The following is a 26906-nucleotide window of genomic DNA, read 5'->3' on the forward strand; positions in this document are numbered from 1 at the left end:
TCTGGCTTATTTCACTCAACCTAATGTCCACACGGTTCATCCATGTTGTAACATGCATCAAGACTTCGTTTTTTCTTATAGCTGAATAATATTCTGTTGTTTGTATATACCACATTTTGTATATGCATTCATCACTTGATTGACTGTTGGATTGTTTCCATCTTTTGGCAATTGTAAATAATGCTACTATGAATGTTGGTGTGCAAGTGTCTCCTTGCATCCCAAGTATAATCTGCCTCTATACTTAAAATATGATCATTCTATATTTAGCTTACTGAGAAACTGCCAAAGTGTCTTCCACAATATCTGTACCATTTTACATTCTCACCAGCAGTGAATGTGTTCCTATTTCTCCACAACCTCTCCCACACTTCTAGTTTTCTGTTTAATAGTTGTTTAACCATTCTAGTAGGTGTGAAATGATATTTCATTGTGGTTTGATTTGCATTTCTGGAATGTCTAGATTGTAATTTTGAGTTGCATTTCCCTAGTGGTTTGTGATGGTAAGCATCTTTTCATGTCCATTTAGTCTTTTATATTTCCTTTTTGGGAAAAATTCCTATTTAAGTCTTTTGCCCATTTTTTACTTGGGTTGTTTACCTTTTTTATTTTTGAGTTGTAGGATTTCTTTATATATTCTGGATATTAAACCCTTACTGGGAAAACAAACAAACAAACCCTTACTGGATAGGTGGTTTCCATTGAATCAGCTGCCTTGCCACCTCTTTGACAGGGTCCTTTATAGCACAAAAGTCTCCAGTTTTGAGGAGGTCCCAGTTATCTGTTTGTTTTCATTGGGTATAAGGTCTAAGAAACCATTGCATGCCACAAGATCTTGAAGATGCTTCCCTACATTTTCTAGGAGCTTTGTGGTCCTGGAGCTTATATTTATTTTTTATTTTTATTTTTTTTAATTTTTGTATATAGTGTGAGAAGAGAGTCCTCTTTCATTCTTTTTGGGTATGGATATCCAGTTCTCCCAGTACCAAAATCAGTTGGCCATAGATGTGAGGGTCTATTTCTGAACTCTCAATTTTGTTCCATTGGCCAATATATTTATCTTTATACCAGTACCGTGCTGTTTTGACCACTGTAACTTTGTAATATGCTTTAAAGACTGGAAGTGTGAGTCCTCCAACTTTGTTCTTCGTTCTCAAGATGGTTTTGACTATTCAGGGCCCCTTATTCTTCCAAATCTGATGATTGGCTTTTCCATTTCTTCACAATGGGCTGTTGGAATTTTGATTGGAATTGCATTGAATCTGTAAATTACTTTGGGTAGAACTGACTCATAATGATATTTAGTCTTCCAGTCTATGAATATGGAATGTTCTTCCATTTGTTTTTGATCTTTTCCGTGATTTCTTTTAGTGGTGTTTTGTAGTTTTCCATCCTTTACATCATTGGTTATTCCTAGATATTTGATTCTTTTAGTGCTGTTGTAAGTGAAATTTTTTTTTTATTTCCTTCTCAAATTGCTGATTGCTAGTATATAGAAAGTCTACTGATTTTTGCATTTTGATCTTGCGTTCTGTATTTGTTGAACTTGTTTGTTAACTCTAGTAACTTTGTTGTAGATTTTTGGTACTTTCAATATATAGGATCATGCCATCCGCAAATAGTGAAAGTTTTACTTCTTCCTTTCCAATTTGATGCCTTTTATTTCTTTTCCTTGCCTAACTGCTCTAGCTAGCATTTCTGGCACAATGTTGAATAATAGTGATGACAGTGTCTTGGTCCTGGTCTCAGTGGAAAAACTTTCAGTCTTTCATCTTTGAGTACGATGCTAGCTGTGAGTTTTTTCATATATGCCCTTGTAGTGTTTAGGTTCAGGTGTCAGCTGGTCAGGTGATGGTACCTAGTTGTTCTGTTGCTGTGGACTTATCAGCATGTGAATTTCGTCTATGGCTGGTTACTTCTGTGGTTGGCTAAGGGGAGTGCCTCTTGTGATGAGTGAGTCTTAAAAAGAGAGGTCAGGGGTGGCCACAGTGGCTCAGTGGCAGAGTTATCTCCTGCCGTGCTGGGTCCTGATACCAGCCCATGTTAAAAAAATGAAACAAAACAAAGAGGTCAGAAGAAAGAGAAACAGCTCAGCACAGCTCCAAGGAGCTCAGAAGCCCAGCAGCCTAGCACACCTCAGCTCAGCACCAGCTCAGACCTAGATGTTTGGAGCCAGAAGCCGGAGAGAGGGCCAGCAGATATAGTCGTGTGCGTTCCCAAATTAGTAAATTTGTGACTAAATAAGTCGCCTTCATAAAAGCCAGTCCATTTCTGATGTATTACATTCCTGCATCATTGGCAAACTAAAACAGCTCTTTATCATGTTGAAAAAGTTTCCTTCTATTTCTGTCTTTTCAAGTGGTTTATCAAAAAAGGTACTGGATTTCGTCAAATGCCTTTTCTGTATCAGTTGAGATGATTATGTGGTTTCTTCCCTTCTATTTGTTAATGTAGTCTGTTACATTAATTGATTTCCTTGTGCTGACCCACCCTTGCATACCTGGGATAAAACCCACTTGATCATGCTGTATAACTCTTTTAATGTGCCCCTGGATTCGATTTGCAAGTATTTTGTTGAGGCTTTTCGCATCCATATTCATTAGAGAAATTGGTCTGTAATTTTCTTTTCTTGTAGTGTCTTCATCTGACTTTGGTATTAGGGTGATGTCTTTATAAATTAAGTTAGGTAGTGTTTCCTCCTCTTCAGTTTTTTTTTTAAGAATTTGAGCAGGATTTGTATTAATTCTTCCTGGAATGATTGGTCGAATTCACGTGTGAAGATATCTAGTCTAGGGCTTTTCTTTGTGGTGTAGTTCTTCATGACCGATTAAATCTCTTTACTGGTAATTGGTCTTTTGAGGTCTTTTTCTTCTAAACTCAGTATAAGTTGTTCGTGTGTTTCTAGGAATTTGTCCATTTCATCTAAGTTGTCTAATTTGTTGGCATACCTCTTATGATCCTTTTTATTTCTGAGGGTTCAGTAGTAATGTCCTCGCCTCTCATTTCTGGCTTTATTTGCTTCTTCTCCCTTTTTTTGCTTTGTCCAGCTAAATCTTCTCAAAGAACTGACTTTTGATTTTGTTATATCTCTCTATTGTTTTTTTGTTCTCAATTTCATTTATTTCTAATCTTTATTATAATTTCTTTCCTTCTGCTTGCTTTAGGATTAGTTTGTTGTTCTTTTTCTAGTTCCACCAGGTATGCAATTAGATCTTTGATTTTAGCTCTTCTTTTTTAATGTAGGCATTTGGAGCTATAAATTTCCCTCTCAGTAATGCCTTTGCTGCATCCCATAAGTTTTGATATGTTGTGTTCTTGTTTTCATTTGTCTCTAGATATTTACTGATTTGTCTTGCAATTTCCTTTTTAACCCACTGATTGTTTAAGAGTGTGTTGTTTAACTTCCATATATTTGTTCATTTTTCTGCTCTCAGCCTGTTTGTGATTTCAGCTTCATTCCATTATGGTCAGAGAAAGTGCTTTGTATGATTTCGGTCTTGTAAATTTATTGAAACTTGTTTTGTGACCCAACATGTGGTCTGTCCCTGGGGAATGTTCTGTGTGCACTGAGAAAAATATATATCCTGCTGTTTGGTGGTACAATGTTCTGTATATGTCTGTTAGGTCTAGTTCATTTATCATTCAAGTGCTCTGTTTCCTTCTTGATTGTCTGTCTAGATGTTCTCTGTCTTGACGACAGTGGTGTATTGAAGTCTCCAACTACTATTGTAGAGATGTCTTATCTCTCTCTTCACCTCATATTTTAGGAAACCCTGGTTAGGTACATAGATATTTATGATGTTTAATTCTTCTTGGTGGATTGCCCTTTTTATTAAGAAAGGCGCTGTATATAGTGTCCTTTGTCTCTTATAACAGTTTTGCATTTAAAGTCCATTTTGTTCAATATTAGTATAGCCGTCACAGCTCTTTTTTGGTAATTGTTTACATGGAATATCTTTTTCCAGCCTTTCACTTTCAGTGTATTTGTGTTTTGGGGTCTAAGGTGAGTCTCTTGTAGACAGCATATAATTGGATCATACTTTTTAATCCAATTTACAGTCTATGTCTTTTGATTGGGAAGTTTAATCCATGCATTTTCAATGGTATTATTGTAAAGGCAGTACTTACCTCAACCATTTTATTCTTTGTTGTTTTTTTTATGTCATATTTTTGTCTCTCTTTTTATTCTTTTAGTTATCCTTACTAATAGTCTTCAGTTTATACTCTACTTCAAGCTTCTCTCTTGTGTCTTCCTTATAGACTGAAGAATTCCCTTTACTGCTTCTTGTAGGGAAAGTTTCTTGATGAACTCTCTGTTTCTGTTTGTCTGTGGATATTTTAAACTCACCCTCATTTTTTAAACTTTTTTTTATTGTGAAACATAGAAGATATACCAAAAAGCAACAAATTTCAAGGTACAATTTAACAATTAGTTATAGAACAGATTTTAAAGTTTGATATGGTTTACAGCTCTGCAGTTTCAGGTATTTCCTTCTACCTGCTCCAAGAACTAGAGGCTAAAAATGTATATCAGCCCACCAGAATGGCCATTATCAACAGAACAGAAAATGACAAGTGCTGGAGAGGATGCGGAGAAAGAGGCACACTTATCCACTGTTGGTGGGAATGTCAAATGGTGCAACCACTGTGGAAGGCAGTTTGGCGGTTCCTCAAAAAGCTGAATATAGAATTGCCATACGACCCAGCAATACCATTGCTGGGAATCTACTCAAAGGACTTAAGGGCAAAGACACAAACGGACATTTGCACACCAGTGTTTATAGCAGCGTTATTTACAATTGCAAAGAGATGGAAACAGCCAAAATGTCCATCAACAGAAGAGTGGCTAAACAAACTGTGGTATATACATACAATGGAATATTATGCAGCTTTAAGACAGGATAAACTTATGAAGCATGTAATAACATGGATGGACCTAGAGAACATTATGCTGAATGAGTCTAGCCAAAAACTAAAAGACAAATACTGTATGGTCCCACTGATGTGAACCGACATTCGAGAATAAACTTGGAATATGTCATTGGTAACAGAGTCCAGCAGGAGTTAGAAACAGGGTAAGATAATGGGTAATTAGAGCTGAAGGGATACAAACTGTGCAGCAGGACTAGATAAAAAAAACTCTAAAATGGACAACACAATAATACCTAATTGTAAAGTAATCATGTTAAAACACTGAATGAAGCTGCATCTGAGCTATAGGTTTTTTTTTTTGTTGTTGTTGTTGTTTTGTTTTTTTGTTTGTTTTTGTCTGTCTGGTTGTTTTTTTTTGTTTGTTTTGTTTTTACTATTATTATTACTTTTTTCTCTATATTAACATTCTGTATCTTTTTCTGTTGTGTTGCTAGTTCTTCTAAACTGATGCAAATGTACTAAGAAACGATGATCATGCATCTATGTGATGATGTTAAGAATTACTGATTGCATATGTAGAATGGTATGATTTCTAAATGTTGGGTTAATTTCTTTTTTTTCTTTTTTCTGTTAATTAATAAAAAAATAATAAATAAAAAAATGTATATCAGTATAATGATTCAGTAATCATACTCATTTGTTAAATCCTAACTTTTTTGTTATAAATCTTCCTTCTCCTCTGATCCTTCTCCCAATCTTTAGGGATATTTGGGTTATGCCCATTCAAACTTTTCTCATGTTGAAAAGGGGTGTCAACAATATGGGATAGGGGGATGGAACTGATTGATGTCTTTGGAGAGACAGGCTCTGGATTTCAGGACTTATGTGGCCCAGGAACTGTCTGAAGGTTTTGGGTTTCCAAAAAGCACACTTAGTGCATGCAACTTTTGTAGGATTGCAGATGGTACCTTGAGTTTTCTTTATGGTTAACAGGAATGATTTTGGTTGGGGTTTGGCAAACCCTGGTAATTAGCAATATCTAATTGAAGCTAGCATAGGAGTAGCCTCCAAAAGAGTCTTTTGACTGTGTTTGTCCTCCCCTAGCCACTGCTACCGTATTTTGTTGCATTTCTTTTCTTCCTTTTGGTCAGAAAGGCACTGTTGATCCATGGTGCTAGGGCCAGGTCATCTTCGGGAGTTATGTCCATCATTGCCAGGGAGACTTTCTCCCCTCATTGTCATGTCCCATGTAGGGGGAAGGGTAATACTGTTACTTGCAGAGTTGGGCTTAGAGAGATAGAGAAGCCATATTTGAGCAACAAAAAAGGTTTTGTAGAAGTAACTCTTAGGCATAACTATAAGTAGACTTTGTTTTTCCACTGCAGAAATAAGCTTCACAAGAGCAAGCTTCAAGATCAAGGGCTTGGCCTATTGGCTTGGGAGTCCCTAATGTTTGAGACAGTCTTAGGGATTTCCCCAGTGGTAAAGCTTAATAGTTCCATACTTTTCTTCCAGTCCCTCAAAGGACTTTTCCAATACTTTAAAATTATTTGCTCAGAATATTCTGGGATGTATCTGAGTATTACTTTGGGTATTACATTAAGCTATCCAGAATTGCAAGTCCTCATTCCCATTCTGGGCTCTATGTGTTTGGGTTGTTTAAAGGGGCTATCCAGACAGGTTGAATTAGATTAGTTGGTACAGAAAATGTAGGTTTTGGGCCACATAACCTGTCTTCCTTTGGTCTCGTACGGTAGATGAAGTTCTAAAATGACAATGTCCTTTCCCCTGTATTCTGCTTTACCTTAGCCCTATCCTGATTGGCTTCATTCTTATCTCTAATTGAAGGCTGAACTCTTTTTTTGGTTTCATCAATAGTTGTTGCATGTAGCAGTGCTGACTTTCAGAGCTGCAGAACTCTAACTCTGAGTCCTGTATATCACACAGGTGACCAAAGTTCCAGGGAAATAGCCTGGAAATATCAGTCATCCTTTTTTTTTTTTCACATGGGCAGGCACTGGGAATTGAACCCGGGTCTCTGGCATGGCAGGCGAGAACTCTGCCTGCTGAGCCAGGGTGGCCCACCCTCACCCTCGTTTTTGAAGGACAGTTTCACCAATTAAAGAATTTGTGGCTAGCGGCTTTTCTGTTTCTTAAACATATCAAATTACTGCTTTCTCATCTCCATGGCAGTTTCCTTGTAGGTACCAAATTGATTTTCTGTTGCTGTTTCTCTTTATTTTTGACGTTTGACATTCTGATTCGTATGTTTCTCAGAGTAGGTCTGTTAGGGTTTATTCTGTTTGGGGCATGCTGTGCTTCTTGGACATGTATATTTATGTATTTCATAAGAGTGAAACTTTCAGACATTATTTCCTCAAATATTCTTTCTGCCCCATTTCCTTTTCTTCTTCTGGAACAAAGGAGTTATTCTAGTAACACATATGTACAACCTAAAATTTCCCCTTTTAACCACATTCAAATTTATAATTCAGTGGTGTTAATTATATTCACAATGTTGCTACCATCACCACCATCCATTACCAAAACTCTTCCGTCACCCCAAACACAATCTCCATAGCAAAAAAAAAATCTCTTTAAGCTAATGATGTTAAGCATCTTTTCATGTGTTGGCCATTTTTATATCTTCTTTGGAGAAGCATGCATGAAATCCTTGGCCTGTTTTTAAATTGGGCTGTTTGTCTTTTTGTTATTGAGTTGTAACACTTATTTATATTTTCTGGATATTTATGGTTAGCAAATATATGGCTTGCAAATATTTTTCTCCCATTCTGTAGGTTGTTTTTTTATTTTCATGATCAAGTCCTTTGATGCATAGAAGTTTTAAATTTTCATGAAGTCCCAAAAATAGATATTTTATTTCTTTTGTTGCTTTTACTTTTGGTGTAAAGTATAAGAAAGCATTGTCTAATACAGGGTCCTGAAGATGCTTTACTTTGTTTTCTTCTATGAGTTTTATCATTTTGGTTCTCATATTTAGGTCTTTATCCATTTTGAGTTAATTTTTGTATATGCTGTGAAGTAGGGGTCCACCTCATTATTTTGCCTGTGGATATCCAGTTTTCTCAGCACCATTTGTTGAAGAGACTGTTCTTTCCCCATTGAATAGACTTGGAACCCTTGTCAAAAATCAGTTGACCTCAGATATGAGGGTTTATTTCTGAACTTTCAGTTCTATTCCACTGGTCAATATGTCTGTCCTTGCACTAGTATCACATTATTTTGACCACTGTAGCTCTGTAATAAGTTTTAAACTTAAGACGTGTGAGTCTTCCAACTTCATTTTTTCTTTTTCAAGATGGGCTCTGGTTATTCTGGGCCCCTTACCCTTATATATAAATTTGATGTTTGGCTCTTCCATTTCTGCAAAGAAATCTGTTGTAGTTTTGATTGGAATTGCACTGAATCTGTAAATTGATTTGGGTAGAATTGACATTTTAACAATATTTAGTCTTCCAATCTGTGAACATGAAATATCCTTCCATTTATTTTGGTCTTCCTTGATTTCTTTTAGTGTTTATTTAGTTTTGTGTATAAGTTCTTTACGTCCATGGTTAAAGTTATTCCTAGATATTTGATTCTTTTGGTTGCTGTTCTTCATTTTTATTTTCATGCTCCCTCACAAACAAATGCCTTTGAAGAATTTCATGCACTGTGTGCCCCATATCTGGTGAAGGCAGAATATAATTTTATTGTTGTAGATTTTCTATATTGCACCAATGGGCAGGAGCAAAAATATCTGAACTCTCTTCCCTCATGTTGAATAGGGATAGAGAGAAAAGATTTAAGAGTCTTTCTTGAGCAGAAGTTCTTAAATTGGGGTCCAGACACCCATGAGTAGCTTCAAGGAAGTTTGCAAGTTCCCTTCAAATTGCACACAGAATATTGTGTGTATTGTGTGGTGTGCATTTTTTTGTGCTTTTCTTAGTTTATTAAATGGAAACTGTGATCCCACCAAAATTAAAAATCACTGTAGTAGCTGTTAACCTCTTGTTGAGTATAGCACTCTCTGTTTTGCTGTGAATATGTGGATCCGTCCAGCAAATCTTGATTTCTAAAAATTGACTTTCCATTCAGCGTCAGAAGATAGGACTGAATTGCAACTTGCATCCAACATCAGGATGAAGGCTGATCTTGTAAAAGATAATGAATTATATCTTTCATCCAGTTTTTTTTTCTTTGCTAGGACAGAAAAAAATGAAGGAAATTTTAAAAATTGCTATCTTACCTCATAACAGAGTCATTATTATCTTTTTTCTGTTACCTTCCAGATATCATCTGCATTAAGCCCAAAACCCTTTCCTCTGAAATAAATATAATAATATAGGCTTTTCCTGGATGTTTGTAAGGCTTATGTAAAATAAGGGATCAAAAGGGCTCTGTGGAGTGTCTGGCCCTTGGGAATTGGTGGCTCTGATGATTGTCATTTGACCTTACTGCTGAGCCTTAGTTATACCCTTATCCCCTTTTGCAAGATTGTTTCAAGAGACTGCTTCCACGAGTGCTCTACATCCTGTTCTTTGCTCCTCTAGTTCACCTCCACAATGCCAAAGGAGGCATCTTTCTAAGTCACAGTCTGGCTACATAATTTTCCTGTGTCAAGGCCCTTAGTTTGGAAAACCTTATTCTTCAAAGCATCCAGGATAAAAATCCAAATCCCTTAGTCCAGCACAGTCTGTCCCTGTGCCGGTAACAGCCACTGGTAGTGAAGAGGTGCTCAGTATACAGAAGCATAATGGGTGAATGAAGGTGCTTGATCCTAGTGGTAGGAAAGAAACTTTGTGGGACTTGTTGACTGACTGGCTCTGAGGTTGAGGGAGAAGGAGGATCTGAGTTTGATGTTCGGGTTTGCGGTTTGTATGACTGCATGGACTGTACCATCTAAAATCAGGTTATTCCTGAAGAGAAGGACTTGGGGGCAAGAAAAGAGTTGAAGATGATGGGAGGAGGGGATGAGTCTTGTCTAGGATTTGTAGAGGTTGAGGTGCTAGTGAGATGTTTTTGAGGATGTCTACCAAGTGGGCAGAGAAACTGGTCATGAGATAGTGCATCTTCCCAGCTCCAAGGTAGAATTGATGATGCTGTAAAAAAAAAAAGCACTAGCCAATATTTATGTCTATCTCCTGTGTGCCAGGTACATAGCAGACTTTGATAGTCATATCTCACTTAAACTTTATATTTTGCCTTTGAGGTAGGTATTATTATCCCCATTTTATAGATGAAAATATTGAATATGTTAGCTAAAAATATATTCATGATGTATTTGCCGTAACTGCAAATTTCTTGTCAAATCCTGGTGTTGCCTGAAGTGAATCCCAGGTCCCATTGCAGTCAGAGCTCAGAATCCCAGGTCCCATTGCAGTCAGAGCGTCCAGAAAGGGGGCCTGGGAATCTGTATTTTTAATAAGCAGCTCAGGTGATTCTTGAACTCAGGCAGGTCTGGCAAACCCTGGTCTCAACACCTGTCTAGTTTCAAACACACACTCCTAGCCCCTGTACTGCAGTGCCCCTCCATGGCAGGAGCAGGCATTTTGAGCAGGGCTCGGGCAGTGCTTTTATCAGCTTTGATTTTTGTGGTTTGTGGACAGGTGCCATTTTATTAGAGAGCAGGAGATTTACAAAATAACCTGCAGTTATTTTGTAATAATAACATGATAGTGTTTTATTAGAGGTTTGGAGAGAGGGGAAGGAAATTTACTAGCATTTCTCTAAGTAATGATTATTTTCTCATTTTATAGTGAGAAATCAGGGCCTCAGCTAAATTTATCTAGCCCCATAGATCTGGAGTGGCTGAGCCACATTTCAGACTCTGAATTTTCTAATAGTAAAAAGAGTTAACACTTAGTACTTACTATGCTATCAGGCTTTTACACATTGAACTCATTTAATCCTCTTAACAATCGTGTGGAGGATGGTTTTATCATTATTTTTCCTTTATAGAATAGGAAACTGAGGCATATGGAGGTCATGTTGCCCAATTCCACACACTAGTAAGTAGTGGAGCCTGGCTGTCAACCTAGACATCCTGGCCTCTAAGGGTTCACATTCTTCACCCTTGCCCAGTACTTCTTTGCCTACGCCCTGACTTTCCTTCTCACTTCTCTATTATTTAGCAAGAGGAACTTGATTTTTAAAACCATGCCAAATTTACAGTTGGTTGTGTAAATTAGTACAAAACTTGGGACATTGTGTTTGGCATGCTGGAGATACTGTATGTCATGTATTTCTTTTTCAGTTCCTTCGTATATGCAGTGCAGTACAAGAAGAATGGGCATTATGACTGATGTCCATCGGCGATTCCTTCAGTTGCTGATGACTCACGGAGTGCTGGAGGAATGCGATGTGAAGCGCTTGCAGAAGCATTGCTATAAGGTCCATGACTGTAAGTGACATTCCCTGTCCCCAGGATGCCTGGTAATGTATTGATAAGGGATTGGTGACATGATCTAATATCACGTGACCTGAACATTCAAGGCTCTTCAGAATCTTATACCAGCCCATCTTTCTAATTTCATCTTCCACTTTAATTTTTGTTCTTAAAAATCTGTCATTTAATCAGATGAATAAGAGCTTGGACTTTGAAACTGGGTAGTCGTGTATCACACCAAAGCTCAGCACCTGCTTCAGCCTTGGTTTCCTCATCTCTAAATGGGACTAATAACTATATTGATACATAGGGTAGTTCAGAGGATTAAAAGAGATCATGCATACAAAATACTTGATACAGGGGAAGTATTGATGAAGCGTCAGCTAGAGATAGTACAGGGGCAGCTTACCACAGTGGTCAAAGGCACAGCCTTGGGTGCTGTGTACTTGAAGACAGTACCTTTATGCCAGCCTTGGGCATTGGAGTATCTTCTCAGTTGGTTGTTGGAAGAATAAATTTGATAATACATGTGAAGCACTTAAAGACAGGACCTGCCTAGTGCATCCTAGATTCTTAGTAACCAGAGCTTTCAACAGAAACAGTTATATCCATTTTGATAGATGAGTAGAATCAATGTGGATAAATCTCAGCAGCAAAGTATTGAATGAAAGAGGAAGGTGCCAACCTATACTTATTGTATGATGCCATTTTGTTAAATTGTTTTTAATGTATAAGATTGTTTATGAATCCATCCATTGGCATGTAACAGTATAAATATGGACTGGAAGTATATTGAGCATACTCATTAGGGTGCTTACTTTTGACGAGAGGAGTGGGAATGGTTTGTCACTAGAAATCAAAGGGTACTTCATCTTTATGGTTTTTCTGTTATTTTATTAAAAATATTTTATTATTTTATTAAAAATAAAATAACTTGAAGCAAATTATGTTATTAGCATATTCTAATGGCTGTCATTTCTGATTATTGGGAATTCAGGTTTTATTTATTTTTTCTTCTATTTTTGGCTTTTAAAGGAAAAAATGGGACAAAAAATAACAAAGATGTGAGCCAGAGGTGTGGCAGGGAAAGAGTGGCAAAGTACACAGGTGGTGTAGGGACACAAGAAAAGTTGCCATGTCAAAGGACTGCAGTTTCTGCAGCATGACAGAGACAGAGGCCAGATCCCAGGGAGTTGAAAGGTATGGGAATAAGAAGGGAAAGGTCAGTGAGTATAAAAACAAATCTCCTTTCAAGGTATACAGAAGAAGGAAGAATGAAAGAGGGTGACATGCTGGAGAAAGGGCAGCATTTGCAGTGACTGGAGAATGGCTTTCCCTAAAGCGTGTTCTCCAGAGCACTGGCCCAGTAGGGTACTCCATGAGAAAAGCTGGGAGCTTCAAGTATACATCAGCAAAGGGCCCTGCAGGAAGGAATCTTTGTTTAAAGATACTTATTTCTGAGTATACAAACTTAATTGACTCTCTAATAATATCTTTGGAAACCCTAGAGAAGAATATAAGATGTGTGGGAAGAGAATATCTCTCTTGATGTGTGGATTTTCAGATCGTGAAGAACCCTGGATGCCATGGTGGTTTTTTTTTAAACTTAATCCTCTGGACAGTACAAACCTCTTGAAGGATTTGAAGCAGGAAAGTGACATAATGAGAGCTCTGTTTTAGAACTGTCCCTCTGGTGAAAATGTATCTGGTCTAATTGCCTGAACTGTGGTGAATAGGGATCATTTGTGAACCCCTTTATGGAAAGGGAATTTTGTATATGTCAAGTTAGCTTCTCTTACTCTTCAAAAAGCACAACAAGACTTTAAACCTCCCCTTCACTGTCCTTTGGAGAGGAGCATAAGAATGCTTGCCTTAATTTTTTTTAATCTATATAACAATTCACTCCTTCTCCCTTTTATAGATCTTCCCTTTCAGTTTCTCACATAAATCCTGAACGTGAGCTTTACTGTTGATAGGGAAGTTTCACAGCTCACTTCAAGGAACCATATGATGCTTTGTACTAAAAATGAAAGTGTTTTTGCCTTATTTGACCTTTAAAGTTGTTATGATCTAATTTAGGAAAGTCCTGTAGACTGTGTCTAGGAATTGATTTATTTGTCATACTGTACGTACCATTTCTGTACATCAAGATATGGTGAGAGCTAGGGTACATGTGGTGTAACTGTAGTTCTGTTTTCTCCTATTCTTTTTTTTTTTCTTAAAAAAAAAAAAGCTTGTTCCTGATCGTTATTGTTATTAGAGAGGTTTTAAAACAAGAAATGATGGAAAGAAATTATCTAAAATGAAGTTAAGTACTTAGAAGACCAGTATAATTGATTTCCCGCCTTTTGAAGGGATGTCCAGGAAAGTCCCCTTTACCAACTGGAAAAATTTTTAACTTTTAAGAGAGTTATGAAACAAAGGAGTAATTGAAACTACATGTTATTCAATTGCAGTTTCCCAGGACTTTTGTCCGTTTTATCAAAGCACTTTCTCTTCTGGACTTTTATTTAGGTTCTCTTTTTACCGTCATTAGGGAGAAATAAATCCCCCAATTCTCCTGGCTAGCAAAGAGTTTAGATTTTATTCTGAAGCCTTGGTTGCAAAGCCTTGGGTCTGACCTTTTTGAAGGGCACTGGAGAGCTGTGTTCTTAGAGCACCTCAGATTTTGAACCAGGGCTTGTGTACCTGGATGTGTTCATTTACCCTCCAGCCTTCCTGAGACTCTTGTGGGCTGTGCCCCCTGTATTAGGGATTGGTGACACAGAGATCAAGCTTTTTGCTTTACTTTGGGCCTTGTGAGTCATACAGTGAAGGAATAGATAATTCCAGTAAAAGCTCCCTTGATGGAAGTAGGCACAGGAGGCCAAGGGAGTGGTGGTTAAGGTGACCTGGGTTGGAGGATTTCCAGTTCCGGCCAAGATGGGGCAATATACCTTCATGCCTAAAACAGTCGAAAAATGGGCAGACTGTATGATGTGCTGGACCTCAGTCAGTGAAGGACAGTGATCTCAGAGACAGGCAATATTACAGAAGTGAAATCTAGAGTTTGTAGGACTAAGTACCAGAAGAGAGCTGCACAGAGAGAAGGGAAGGGAATACTTCCCAACTCTTTCTTTGAGGCCTGCATTATCTTATTACCAAGACCAGACAATTGCCCCAGATTTCTGCCTTGAGAGAGTTTTCAGTTGGACGTGCTGAGCTGGGGAGATGGAAATGAGCATTCAGGGAGACTAAGGCAGCTAAGGTTTTCAGGGGAGAATACTGGAGAAGAGAGCTGCTCAGAGAGAAAATTCCAGAGCCTACAGAGTTCACTCAAAGATTCTGCTGAGAACAGTCAGCACTTGCATGTGAAGGAACTGTCTGAGGCTAGGAAAAGAACCAGCTGAAAGGATTGAAGCAAACAGTGCTATCTGTTCACACAGGGCCAGGAACAATCACCTGTTCCAGGCTTTGTATGGCTTCAGGGTGACTCTACCAAATATTTAAGGAAGAAATAATACCTATTCCCCCAAACTGTTTCAGAAATTTGAAATTGAAGAGAAGAGAATACCTCTCAGCTCATTCTATGAAGCCTGCATTATCCTGATACCAGAACAAAACAAAGACATTGCCAGAAAAGAAAACTATAGTCCAGAATCTCTCATGAACATAGATGCTAAAATTTTGCTGAAGCAAATTGAATCCAGCAATGTAGAAAAAGAATGATTTGTCAAGATCTAGTGGAGTTTATCTCAGGAATGCAGAGTTGGTTAAAATATTTGAACATCAGCCAGTGCAATTCACCATATTAACTGAAAAAGAAATATTAAAGGTCCTCTCAATAGATGCAGAAAAAGCATTTGTAAAAACCTAATATTTCCCCTGGCATGATACAGCAGAAATTTCTTGCAGGAAACTAAAGGGATCCTCAGGAGCAAGGGGCTAAATAGGATAAACGAGACATCAGGGCTCAGAGCAGAAGAAAGGAGGGAAGAAAGGCCGAGTACTACACAAAGTAAAAATACAGGCACACACAAACCCCAATATCCATTCCTGATATAAACTCTTAACAAAGCAGGAAAAGAAGGGAACTTCCTCCCCTGATAAAAGACATTTATGTAAAACATGCAGCTAGCATCATACCTATTTTATTCAACGTTGTACCAGAGGCTCAAGTTGGTGTAGTCAGGCAAGAAAAAGAAAGAAAAGGCATCCAGATTAGCAAGGGCTGTCTATTTGCAAGCAATGCAGTTATTGATTTAGAAATTGTTTTGAAATTTACAAAGGAGATACTAGAACTAATAAGTGAGTCGACCAAGGTTGCAGGATTCAAGACTATTATCCAAAAATAAATTATATTTCTATATAATAATCAGAAATTTGAATAACAACCAACACCTTTTTTAATAGCATCAAATAATATGAAATACTTAGGAATAAATTTGGCAGAAGATGAGTGAGACCTATACACAGAATACTACAAAACTACTGAGAAATGAAAGAAGATATGAATAAATGGAGAGACATACAGTGCTCATGGGTCAGACAAGTCTATTGTTAAGGTATCAATCCCAAATTAATCTATAGATTCAACTTAATCCCAGTCAAAATCCCAGCAGGGCTTTGGAGAATTGACAAGCTGATTCTAGAATTCCTGTCTTCAATGCAAAGGACCTAGAAGAGCTAAAACTACTTTGAAAAAGGTGATTAACCTTGGAGGACTTATTTTATAGCATAATCAAGACAATGTGGTGTGGGTGCCAAGATACACATATAGAGCAAAGGAGCAGAATAGAGAGTCCGGAAATAGATCCACACGTAGCTGAATAGCTGATTTTTGACAGAAATACATAGGCAATTCAGTGAAGAAAGGATAGTCTTTTTAACATACTGTGGTGGAATAATTGGATATCCATATTCAAGAAAATGATCCTTAATCCTCTTTTGCATCATATACAAAAGTAACTCAAAAATGTATCATAGACTAAATGTGAAATCTTAAAAGTATAAAACTTCTAGGAGAAAGTCTTTGTGACCATCGGTTAGGCAAAAATTTATTGGATTCAACACGAAAAGTATGATCCATAAGAGAACAAATTGATAAATTGGACTACAAAATTAAACACTTCTCTTTAAAAATATATTATTAGGAGAATGAAAAGAATAACTAAGGCCTGGGAGAAGATATTTGCAGATCACATACTAATAAAGAGCTTATATCCTGAATATAAAGGGAACTCTCAGAACTCGACAATAAATACCATCCAATTGAAAGATTGGCAGAAGATTTTAATAGATACTTCACCAAAGAAGTTACATAAATGGCAAAAAGAAGCCCAAGAAAAGATGCTCAGCATCCTTAGACATTAGGGTAAGGCAAATCAAAACCACCATGAGATACCACTGTATACCTATTTGAATGACTAAATTAAAAAAGATTTGCATACCAAGTATTGGTGAGGATGTGGAGAAACATGCGCTCTTCATATACTACTGTTGGGGAAGTAAAATGGTACAACAATTTTGGAAAGTAATGTGGTAGTTTCATATGATCTAGCCCTTCGTCTCCTAGGTATTTACCCAAGAGAAATGAAGGCACATGTCCACACAAAGGCTTGCACACGAATGTTCAGAGTGGCTTTATTTGTAATAACTTCAAACTGGAAACACAAACATCAGTAGGTGAATGGATAAACAGACTGATATATACATAGAGTGGAATACATCTTAGTCATTAAAAGATGACTAAACAATGAGCTATTGTTATACATCACAATAGGGATGAATGTCAAAATGATTATCCTTAGTGGAATAAACCAGGTGATAAAAGATTTTATATTGTGTGTAAAAATCTATATAAAATTCTGGAAACTGCATACTTGGTTGTTAGTGACATTAAATAGTTCAGTAGTTACTTGGGATGGCATGGGGTAGGTGGAGATAAGGAGTGGAGAGAGGATTCCATTGGGCATTGGGAGAGTTTTTAGATGTGAAGGGTATGTCTTTTGATTGTGGTGACGGTTTCATGCATGTATCAAAACTTAATTGTCTGCTTTAAATATGTACCATTTATTGTCTGTTGATTAGACTTAATAAAGCTGTTTTTAAAAAAGATGTGAATTTAAATCCATTTTGTGGTTCGATAGCTTTGTAACTGTAGTCAGGTCACTGAACCTCTGAACTTAAGCCTTCTCAGCTATAATGCAGGTTTATTTGTAGAGATTATGAATGTGTTGTGTGGCATGTGCTGTCCAATAAATGATGAGATATAGGAAGCAGCCTAAGTATAGGTCATCAAGTTTAGTGGACTATAGCTCCTTCTCTCAATCTGATGAGCCACTATCTTATTTAGTGGAGCTCTAGGAAGATGGATATGGCACCCAGGAAGTGAAGCCTTCCTGTGTTCTGGCCCTGCCTGGAGAGCCACCCTTCTGAAAGGCTGAGTGAGAAGAGAGTTACAATTTCTTTAGTTTAGTTTCCAGAAAATAGAACAAGTAGGAATGACTGACCTCTGCTACCTTCTCCCATGGCCCCAAGTGGGGAGAGTATGGTATTGTGGGGTTGGAGCCTGTGTTCTGTGGACCAGGTGGGTGTGCAGAAGCAAAAAGTTGCCACAGCCCATGTGAGCATGGCAATGATGCTTTGGATTGATTTGTCTTTTTAAAGTGTTTGGGGGCTGGTCTAACTGTGTTTTTGGTTGAACAGGTTGGTGAACCAGAGCATTTTTAAAGACTCATCAGTTCCAACCTCCTCATTTTATAAATAAGGAAGCAAAGGCTCCTACAAGTTTAACTGACTTTGGTCTAGCTACATTCCCAGTGCTTAACAATCATACGATGTGGTAACTCTCACACTGTACAGCACACATGCAGAATGTCCCTCAATTGAGGTTTGCATCATGCTTCCTCCTGATTAAATTCAAGGGAGGCTTTTTTTTCTGTAGAAATAATATAGAAGTGATGATGTGCTGTCGTTGTATTCTATGAGGTGGTGTGTAATGCTGATTAGGATGGGTCCACCAGGTTTCTCCGCTTTGTCCCAGGTAGTATATATATCTTGAGACAATGTAAACAGTTCATTCCTCATCCCACTTTTACCCATTAGTTTTAACATCTGTTGATGTTTCTTCCCTAAATTCATTGTTCCTTATTATAATGGTTGCTAAATTGTCCTGAGGTGCTACTCTGTACTCTCTAGCACTAACATTTTCGGATTAATTGTGCTATACTGTCATGTTTTTTTTTGTCATTTTATTGTGAAATATATATTCAAAAAAGTAGTGTATTTCACAATATACCAAGTAGTTATAGAAGAAATTTTGCAATATGGTATAGGTTACATTTCCACAATTTCAGGTATTTTCTTCTAGATGCTCTAAGATACTGGAGACTAAAAGAAATATCAAAGATGCAAGGGTGGTTCAGTGGTATGTGCTCGCCTTGCATGTGGGAGACCTGGGTTCAATTTCTGGACCATGTACCCCCTCCTGCAAAAAAAAGGAAATATCAATATAATGATTCAGTGGGCATACTCATTTGTTAAATACTATCTTCTCTATTACAACTACTCCTTTGATACTTCTCCCAATCTTTAGGGATATTTGGGCAATGACCATTCTAACTTCTTCATGTTGAAAACGAATGTTGACGTCATGAGGTAGGGGTATGCAACTGGTTGATGCTCTTGGAAGAGACTGGTGACTCTGGGTTTCAGGGCTTACCTGGCCTAGGAATCATCTGGAGGTTTTAGGTTTCTGAAAAATAAACTTAGTGAGTGAAACTTTCATAGAGTCTCAGATAGAGCCCTGGATATTCTTTAGGAACTTGATTGGGGCTTGACATACCATGGTAATTAGCAATATCTAGCTGAAGCTTCCATAAGAGTAATCTTTAGAATGGCCTGTCAATTCTCTTTGAAATCTTTTAGCCACTTATACCTTATTTTTTTTACATTTCTTTTCCCCTTTTTGGTCAGGTAGACATTGTTGATCCCATGGTGCCAGGGCCAGGTTCATCCCTGGGGGTCATGTCCCACGTTGCCAAGGAGACTTACACCCCTGGATATCATGTCCCACATAGGGGAGATAGTAAAGGATTTTACTTGCAGGGTTGGGCTTAGAGAGAGAGAGACCACATCTTAGCAACAAAAGTGGTTTTCTGGAATTAACTCTTAGGCATAATTATAGGTAGGCTTAGCTTCTCCATTACAGAAATAAGTTTCATAAGAGCAAAGAGCAAGATCAAGGACTTGGCCTGTTAACTTCGGAATCCCTAATGTTTGAGAGAGTATCAGGAATTTCCCAGGAGGGAAAGGTTAATAGTTCCATGTTTTCTTCTCCAGTCTCTCAAGGGACTTTGCCATTACTTTTTAATGATCTCTCCAACATACTCTGGAATGTATCTGGCTATTACATAAAGCTATAGAATTGCAAGACCATGTTCCCAATTCTAGGCCCCATATGTTTTAGGTCATTTAACTGAACTGACCAGACAGGTTGAGTTACATTGTATGCTACAGAAAATTTAGGTTTAACACAAAAATAAACTTCTCTTCCATTGGTCTCACACAGTAAGTGAAGTTCTAAAATCAGATACTGTCATACTTTACCCTGTATTCTGATTCATCTAGTCCCAACCAGATCCTTAGTTCTTATAAGTTCTTATCTTGATAATTAGTTCTTACCTCTAATTGCAGCCTGATCTCTTTTTGACTTCTTTAACAGTTGCTGTATGTAGCAATGCTGATTTTCAAAGCTGCAAAACTCCAATTCTGAGTCTTAGGCGTCACACAGGTGCCCAAAGTTCCAGGAAAATACCAGGTTATATATATATAGTGTAGCATCTTGATATTTAGAATAATTGTGACTGCTGTAAGAGCTTATACTCTAGCCCCAATTTTCTTATAAGTATTTTTTAAAAGAAACCATACAATACTTGTCCTTTTACTTCTAGCTTATTTTGTGTAACATAATGTCCTCGTGGTTCATTCACTTGGTTGCATGTCTCGTCATGATATCTTATGTTGTTTGTTTTTTGTTTTATTATCTGTGTTCTAAGGACAAATTAAATCAAGTAAATTATCTAAAATTTTCTATTAAAAATTAAGATCTGAAATTACTTCAATGAGTAGAATAAATATATGATGTTCAGGGTAAACTATCTGTTAGTGAAGTGCACAATGCAGCGATAGGTTCACAAACATCTTGCAGAGCAACACGGGGCTTGAGAAATTCACTCCATTTTTTTCACACCTTACATGGTCCTTCACCCCAGATTTATCGTTCTCTTACCGATTAACACTGCTGCGATTGCTTGGTTATCTTTGTGCATATTTCTGGACTCATGACCTTTTCTGGCTACTTGTGTGTTCTTGACATTTTAGCTTAGTGTTCCATCTTGCATCAGCACCTCCTCTATCCAAAGGAGACTCAGAGAGATGAGAAGCTGGTCTCAAATAAATTTTCCTGTTGTTTTTAATAACTTCATTGTACATTTCTCCCCTTTGGCCACATTGAACAGTTAATAAGCTTACTGCTGTCGGTCTGCTTGCCTTTCCAGTTGGTCAAAGGGGATTAAGTGGCAAAAACGTAGAAAGTAACATCTAAAATGTGATGACAGATTTTCAACATATAGAACTTCACAACATGCCATTGCTGTGGGTGATCTTCTTAGACAGGAATTTTTGGTCTAGAAGCTCTTAGCTACAAGGAAAAAGATATTGTCTCTGGCTTGTGATAGACTAGATGTGCCTGCCCTTGATGACTCTGGGCAGCTTGGGGATCCAGGAGGGTCTCATCAGCAGCTGTTCTTTTGGGCCATTGTGGGGGTGCTGAGCCAGGACTTCTCTACTGCCTGCTCATGGCATTTGGTTTGGAATGCATTCTCTCCTGGCTCCCAGGTGCGAGGGAGGTTATGTGGAAGGTTTGGGAAAGAATTCTTCTGCAGATTTATTACAGGTCTTCGATCCAGAGTGCCTTGGCAGGAACAGGGATTCCAGTCCTGTTTCTACTAGGGGCTGGGAAAGTGCTTTTTGTTTTTCTGGATCTCAGCTTTCTGTTGTATAAAGGAAATTCTATCTATCTAATGGAAAAGTTGTGAGGCTTAAGCAGGGAATTCACATAAAGAGGCTTCCTGGTATGTGTTAAGAGACCTGATGGCCCATTTGGCCAGAACTTGCACCCTCCACCTGACCCTCTGCACCCATTGTTGCACGTTGGCTGTGCCACTCCTGTGTGCTTCCTGCCCATCCTCTGTAGGCATTTGATTTGTTACAACCAGCTTTGTTTAAATGAAAGGCAAGGAGGAAGACATATAGGGATAGAGCAGAGCACTACTCTGGATTCAGTTGGGGTGGGAGCTAAAACCCCACCTCTCCCATCCCCTGCAACCCCAGCCCCTTCACTAGCTCTTCCAGGGCTCTTGGGGTGGGGGTGAGGGACAAGCCGTGCGCCACAGAAACAATGTGAAAGCCACTCACCCAGGATAGAGGGACCACCTGGTGCCAAAGGGTGAACTTAAATTGAAATGTATGTTAAGAGAAGCAACTATAAAATTCTGCTGTGGTGGTTCACAGTGTAATTCTGGACTTAACCTGCCTCAGTATCATTGTCATGAACAAGCTGGCAGGGCTCTTTACCCACCAGGGCACTGATCGAGAGACCGCTGGTGTAGGAAATGCTACACAGGCGGGCAGCAAATGTGTGTCCCTGTCACCTCTCTAGAAACATTGTAGGTTTTAGGATACTTCATGCATGCCTCCAAGATGTAAGAACTGTGCCAAGTACTGGCAAATAAAAGTTTATGCACTGATGTTTGAGGTCAGGCTGAGAGCAGACTTTCTAATTGAAATAATCTCTTGCTTTTAACAACAAAAACCCTGTATGTTCTGAAACAGATCCCAGAACAGTTGGTTTAAAACCAGCCTGTTATTAAAAGCATCTTCCCTTATGCTGTTATAGGTTCTGAGCTAATCCATGTTGTCACAGAGTGCTGCCATTTTTCTCTTTTTTTTTCATTCAGATTCCTGAGGATTAAGGGATCAAGTTATATAGTTGTTGAGCATTGAAATACACCTTTTAAACCTTTTGTTATGGAAGAAGTAAACAGAAAAATAGAGGCTCAGATAATGAAGCTCTGTAGACTCATCACCAGGCTAAAATGATGAACAGCTCATTGCCGATTGTGCTTTATCTACAGTCCTGTGTACTTACCCCTGTGCTATTTTCAAACAAATCTCAAACGTTGTATATCTAAGTAAGAATCTTTTTTAAAAAACTGAATGTTCTGGTTCCTTTGTAACTGCACCAAACTAAAGGCCAGATGTCTGGTTTCTGATCTGGACTTTGTTACTGACTTCCCCTGTGATCTTAGGTCTTGAGTGGTCCTTAGTTTCTCTGACCTGGGTGTCCTCTTTGTAAAGCAGAGACAGTAATTCATCCAGGCTCACCTCAGGGATTGGCCATGAAGGTCTGATGAGATAATGAGGGAGCAGTCCTTGAAATATGGTGAATTGAGATACTGATGTAAAGAATTAATTGTCTAATCGTTATTATTTACCACATACAAGACACTTCTCTCAGCAGTTCTCCTTCCATCCTTACTCTTCTGAATACTATGCCCTAGGCAGCCTTTGGAAGTACCATGGTCAATACTAAAGTTTTCACTCACATATCTGAATAGAGAGGGAATGATTTTCCCAGGCATGAGGGTGAATCAGTGGCCTCTCACAGCGTTCTCAGCCAGATCTGCCCTAGCACAGTGCCTGCCACATCCTCAGGGCTGTAACCAGCAGGCTGCCAGCGTGCCCCTGATAGTGTGAGGGGTCTTATTTTTTGCTGTTATTTCCTCTGCTTAAAAATAGCGTTTCCTCTCTGGGGTGCCTTGTTCAAAGCAAAACAGTCCGTTGACCAGAGATTATAGTGGCAGACTTCCTGATTGCCTGCCCCCCGCCCCCCACCCAGCTGTGTGCAGTGAGCCCTCAACCCAGTAGCCTGCTGGGAGGCAGGGACTTTGGTTAGCACCAAAGGGGGTCCATTGATCAAGTTAAATTCAAGGTTAATTAAAAGGAATGGAGAAAATATGCACAGAGGTAACCAGGGAAAAAAATCTCTTGAAATGAATTGAACCAGTTAACCCCTCCTCAGAGAAGTGTCCTTCAGTGCCCAACCCATCAGCTGCCCTGAGTCCTGTTTTTTAACTGCCTCATCTGAAAAGCATTTCCTGCTAATCCATCCTTTCTTGGGTCTTTGGCCTTTAGCTCAACCCCTCTTGGAGCAGTGAGCTGCTGACCCCACTGTAACCTTCCTGAGCAATCAGTGAGGTCCTTGCTGACCCTCCTTTCTTTGCTTAGGAGTGATGGATGTCAGCTAGTGGCAGTTCCTGCTGTATCTCTCTTTGAGTGTATCCCTCTTTCTCCAGCATGGTCTCTGAGTCTTTACCAGGCACTGCCCTGTTGTGTCCCATCTTGTACTGTATTGCCCAAATCCCTCCCTGTGACTGCAGCCACAGTGCCAGGCACAGGAAGGGCAGTAGATGTGACTCCAGTCGGTGTGGGGAATGATCTCAACCTTGCTCTGGAACATTCCCTCTGCTCTACAGGAGCCACATGGCTTAGTTCTCGGGAACTTGATTCTAGAGTCACACAGGCCTGGATGCCATTTCTAAGTTATGGGAACACTGGGCAAATTATTTAACCTCTTTAAGGTTTGTACATAAAGATGATATTAATAACTCACTCCAGAGGGTGACTGTTAGTTTAATGGTAAATGAACTGAGCTAAGAACAGTGCCTGGCACACAGAAATTAGGAAGACTTCTTGATTCTCTGAGAATGTGTGGCTGCCGGCAGGGCTGGAGCCTTGTTCTTCACATTTCTAGCTGGCCATTTCACGTGATTGGCCGCAGGTCAGAGTATTGAGGGAACCGACCTCTTGTCCAGCTCCACCTGCAAAAAAGCCACTGTCTTTCCTCATTGGGCTCAGAATTCTGAAGGAAAGAGTGCTGTTCCTTGTTACTCTTAAATCCTGCAAAGTGGGAGAACTGAGACTGGGAAGAGTTGTCTCAGAACTTTGTGATGGGGTCTCTATCTCATGCACTTGATTGTGACCATGGAGTCATAGGGCCTTAGCCACTTCTCTCTAGCCCCTCATGTTTCTACTGATTTGTGAACTGTACTTTCTCCACCAACGGCTCCAGGAACGAGAGGGAACAAGGACAGAGCAATGAAAATCACCTGGTCTGAAGGCTTGAGGTTGGGAAGCACCAGTCTGGTGTAACCTTGACACTTTAGGGTATGTTAGGGATCTTGGTAGCAATCAAGAGACCCCAACTCTGGCCAGCTTAAGAAGAAGTATGTTGGGAGGTTATTGGGAAAGGAGACCCCAGGGCTGATGGAAGGCCAGGGGTCAGTCTGGTGAATGGGTGGGACCTAGGGGGCACCAGGACACAGGAAGCCTAGCAACAGCTCATGGTCAAGTCAGCCTTCTCAGTAGCTGCTGAATAGAGCCACTGCCAACCATATATATATATGTCTGTCCTTAGCTCATGTCGAGAGAGTGATTGCTTGAGCTCATGCCCACTCTTGGCTGACCTAGGATCTGGCTCCCTTGGCTCCCTCATTTCTGGTTCTCTGGTTATGGGTACCTGGAATTATTCATCCCCCAAAACCTTACATAATGGGAGGAAGGAAATTTCACCCCCAAAAGTAGGGTCTTGTTAGGGAAATGGATGCTAGACAAACAGTCATTGTCAGATGACTCCCATAGCAGAACAGTCAGAACATCCAATAGCCAGAATGAAGTGTGATGAGCAAGAAAGTGCTCGGGGACTGTGGGAGGACAGAGTGAGGGTGCCTCATCTGTGGTCAGGAAAGGTCTTGTGCTAGAGCGTCATCAGGCTGGCTGATTGGGGTGAGGGGTGGGCCAGAGGGAGGAGTGGTCTGGGCAGTGTTCCAGGCTAGAGGTAAGAGGGTGCATGGCCTTCAGAGATCAGAGAGTGGGAGGTAAAGATGGAGAAAAAGAGATAAGGACACAGGGGCATCTGTGAGAGACGTTTACAGTGTCAGTTAATCAAAAACACATGGTTGTGCCCCTGCCATAGGTATGATAGGGGTGAGTAGGAATCAAGAACCTGAGCAACAGAATAGATGGTTGATTTCTGCAGTAAGTACAGCTGTAGGAAGTGGGTTTTTTCTTCTTAAATAAAATGCAGCAAAAACATTCATAGTTCTGTAAAATGCATCTGGACAACAAACCAGAGGGGGTGGAAAGCAGGGAAAGGGTGGAGAATGGCTGTAAGCTCACCCCCATAAAAATGAAGTTTTTGGAAAATCCAATATATTAGAATACTTTTGATCTGCCCCCATAGTACATTTTTTGAATGACACCTAGGAGAGGGGCCTTTTCAGTGGAAAAGGTGAATTGTCACTTTCAGAAGGAAGTGGGACTTGCCACAGTGTCACCCTGAGCGGATAGGGTAGCTCCTGCCCAAAAAGAATCCTGCCACTCAGCCAGTGAGTGATGGTTCTTGAATGCCTGATTCCCACGGGCACATGTCCCGAAGTTGGGTGCTTTGGGGATAGGAAAGGGATCTGGCCTAGCCGAGGGCCTGGCCGGGCTTGCACCTCTGAAGGCTTTGTGTGTGGAATGGGAGAAAGCGCAGGGGCACTCATGCAGGGCAGCAGAGAAGTCTTCGTGCAAACAGCCTTTGGACTGGCTGTAGTGATCCTTGGGCAGAGAGGGCAGTGTGAAGGAGGGAAGGTGTTTCAGACCAGAAGAACATGTGGGCAAAGGCACGGAGACGGGAAGTAGGGTCATGTCTCACACCCCTGCTCACGGTTGTCCCATGCTCCTGGACAGATTTCATTGCCTTACCACTTTCATAATTTTTTGCACATCCATATGCCACTGTCATTACCCATGCTTTTTTTAAATGTAAGTGAAATTATTAAAAAAAATTTTAAACAGCTTTACTAAAATGGAAGGTACAGCTCTGTGCTGTAAATGCCTGTTAGCATTAGTGTTGTAGTCTCACATTAGCTTCTCTGGGCCCCACACCAGGCCCTCTCATGGAATTTATGAATTTCTGCTGAAACTCTCTCCTTTGTACAGCTGCATCCTCCATTGCCAGTGGTGTGATCTTTATTTTTCTTAAGCTTTATTAATCATCAGTTATTTTAAGCGGTTTAGAAATATGTTCTCTCTGTAAGAAGTGAAGCAACACAGGTAAACCTGCGATGCCTATAACTTATCTTACTCCCCTTCCTAGTGAGATCTTTGGTCACCAGCTTGGTGGGTAACTTACCTTTTTCTTTCCATCTGTATTTATGCATCACTGGGAAGGTTGAAGTACTGATTTGTTAGTTTTATTATTGTTTTTAACCTAAATGGTTTCACATTGCCTGCTTTATCCTACAGTTTTTTCCAAGAGTGATTTTTCTAAGGTACAGGTCTTTTGAAATTCATTAGTTAGTTTAATAAATTAAAACAGTGAAAACCCTTCAGCATATGATTTGCAAGACACAAAGCTGACCTGGCCCATCCTCCTCTTCCAGCTCCTTTTGAAGAAAGGTAACCCACACCCCTGCCTGACCTGCTCTGGCCCCTGCTACCCGCTCTGGCCTCCTCTGCCCTCCTTATTGCCCCTGACTGCTTTCCACTGTCCCTGCCA

General features: G+C 39.5%; 1 protein-coding gene across 4 annotated transcripts in view; it reads left to right on the forward strand.

Moving 5' to 3' along the window:
• NSMCE1 (NSE1 component of SMC5/6 complex) overlaps window positions 1–26906 on the forward strand; it is a 43136-nt gene that overhangs the window by 7758 nt on the left and 8472 nt on the right. For all 4 annotated transcript variants that reach the window (XM_077141476.1, XM_077141473.1, XM_077141474.1 and 1 more), the window contains one exon: window positions 11129–11275. In XM_077141476.1, coding sequence (XP_076997591.1) covers window positions 11140–11275 — 136 coding nt within the window. In that variant the 5' untranslated portion in view covers window positions 11129–11139. The remainder of the gene's footprint in view (window positions 1–11128; window positions 11276–26906) is intronic.

Source organism: Tamandua tetradactyla, chromosome 23 (assembly GCF_023851605.1).
Source record: "Tamandua tetradactyla isolate mTamTet1 chromosome 23, mTamTet1.pri, whole genome shotgun sequence".
In the NCBI taxonomy this organism is placed as follows: domain Eukaryota; kingdom Metazoa; phylum Chordata; class Mammalia; order Pilosa; family Myrmecophagidae; genus Tamandua; species Tamandua tetradactyla.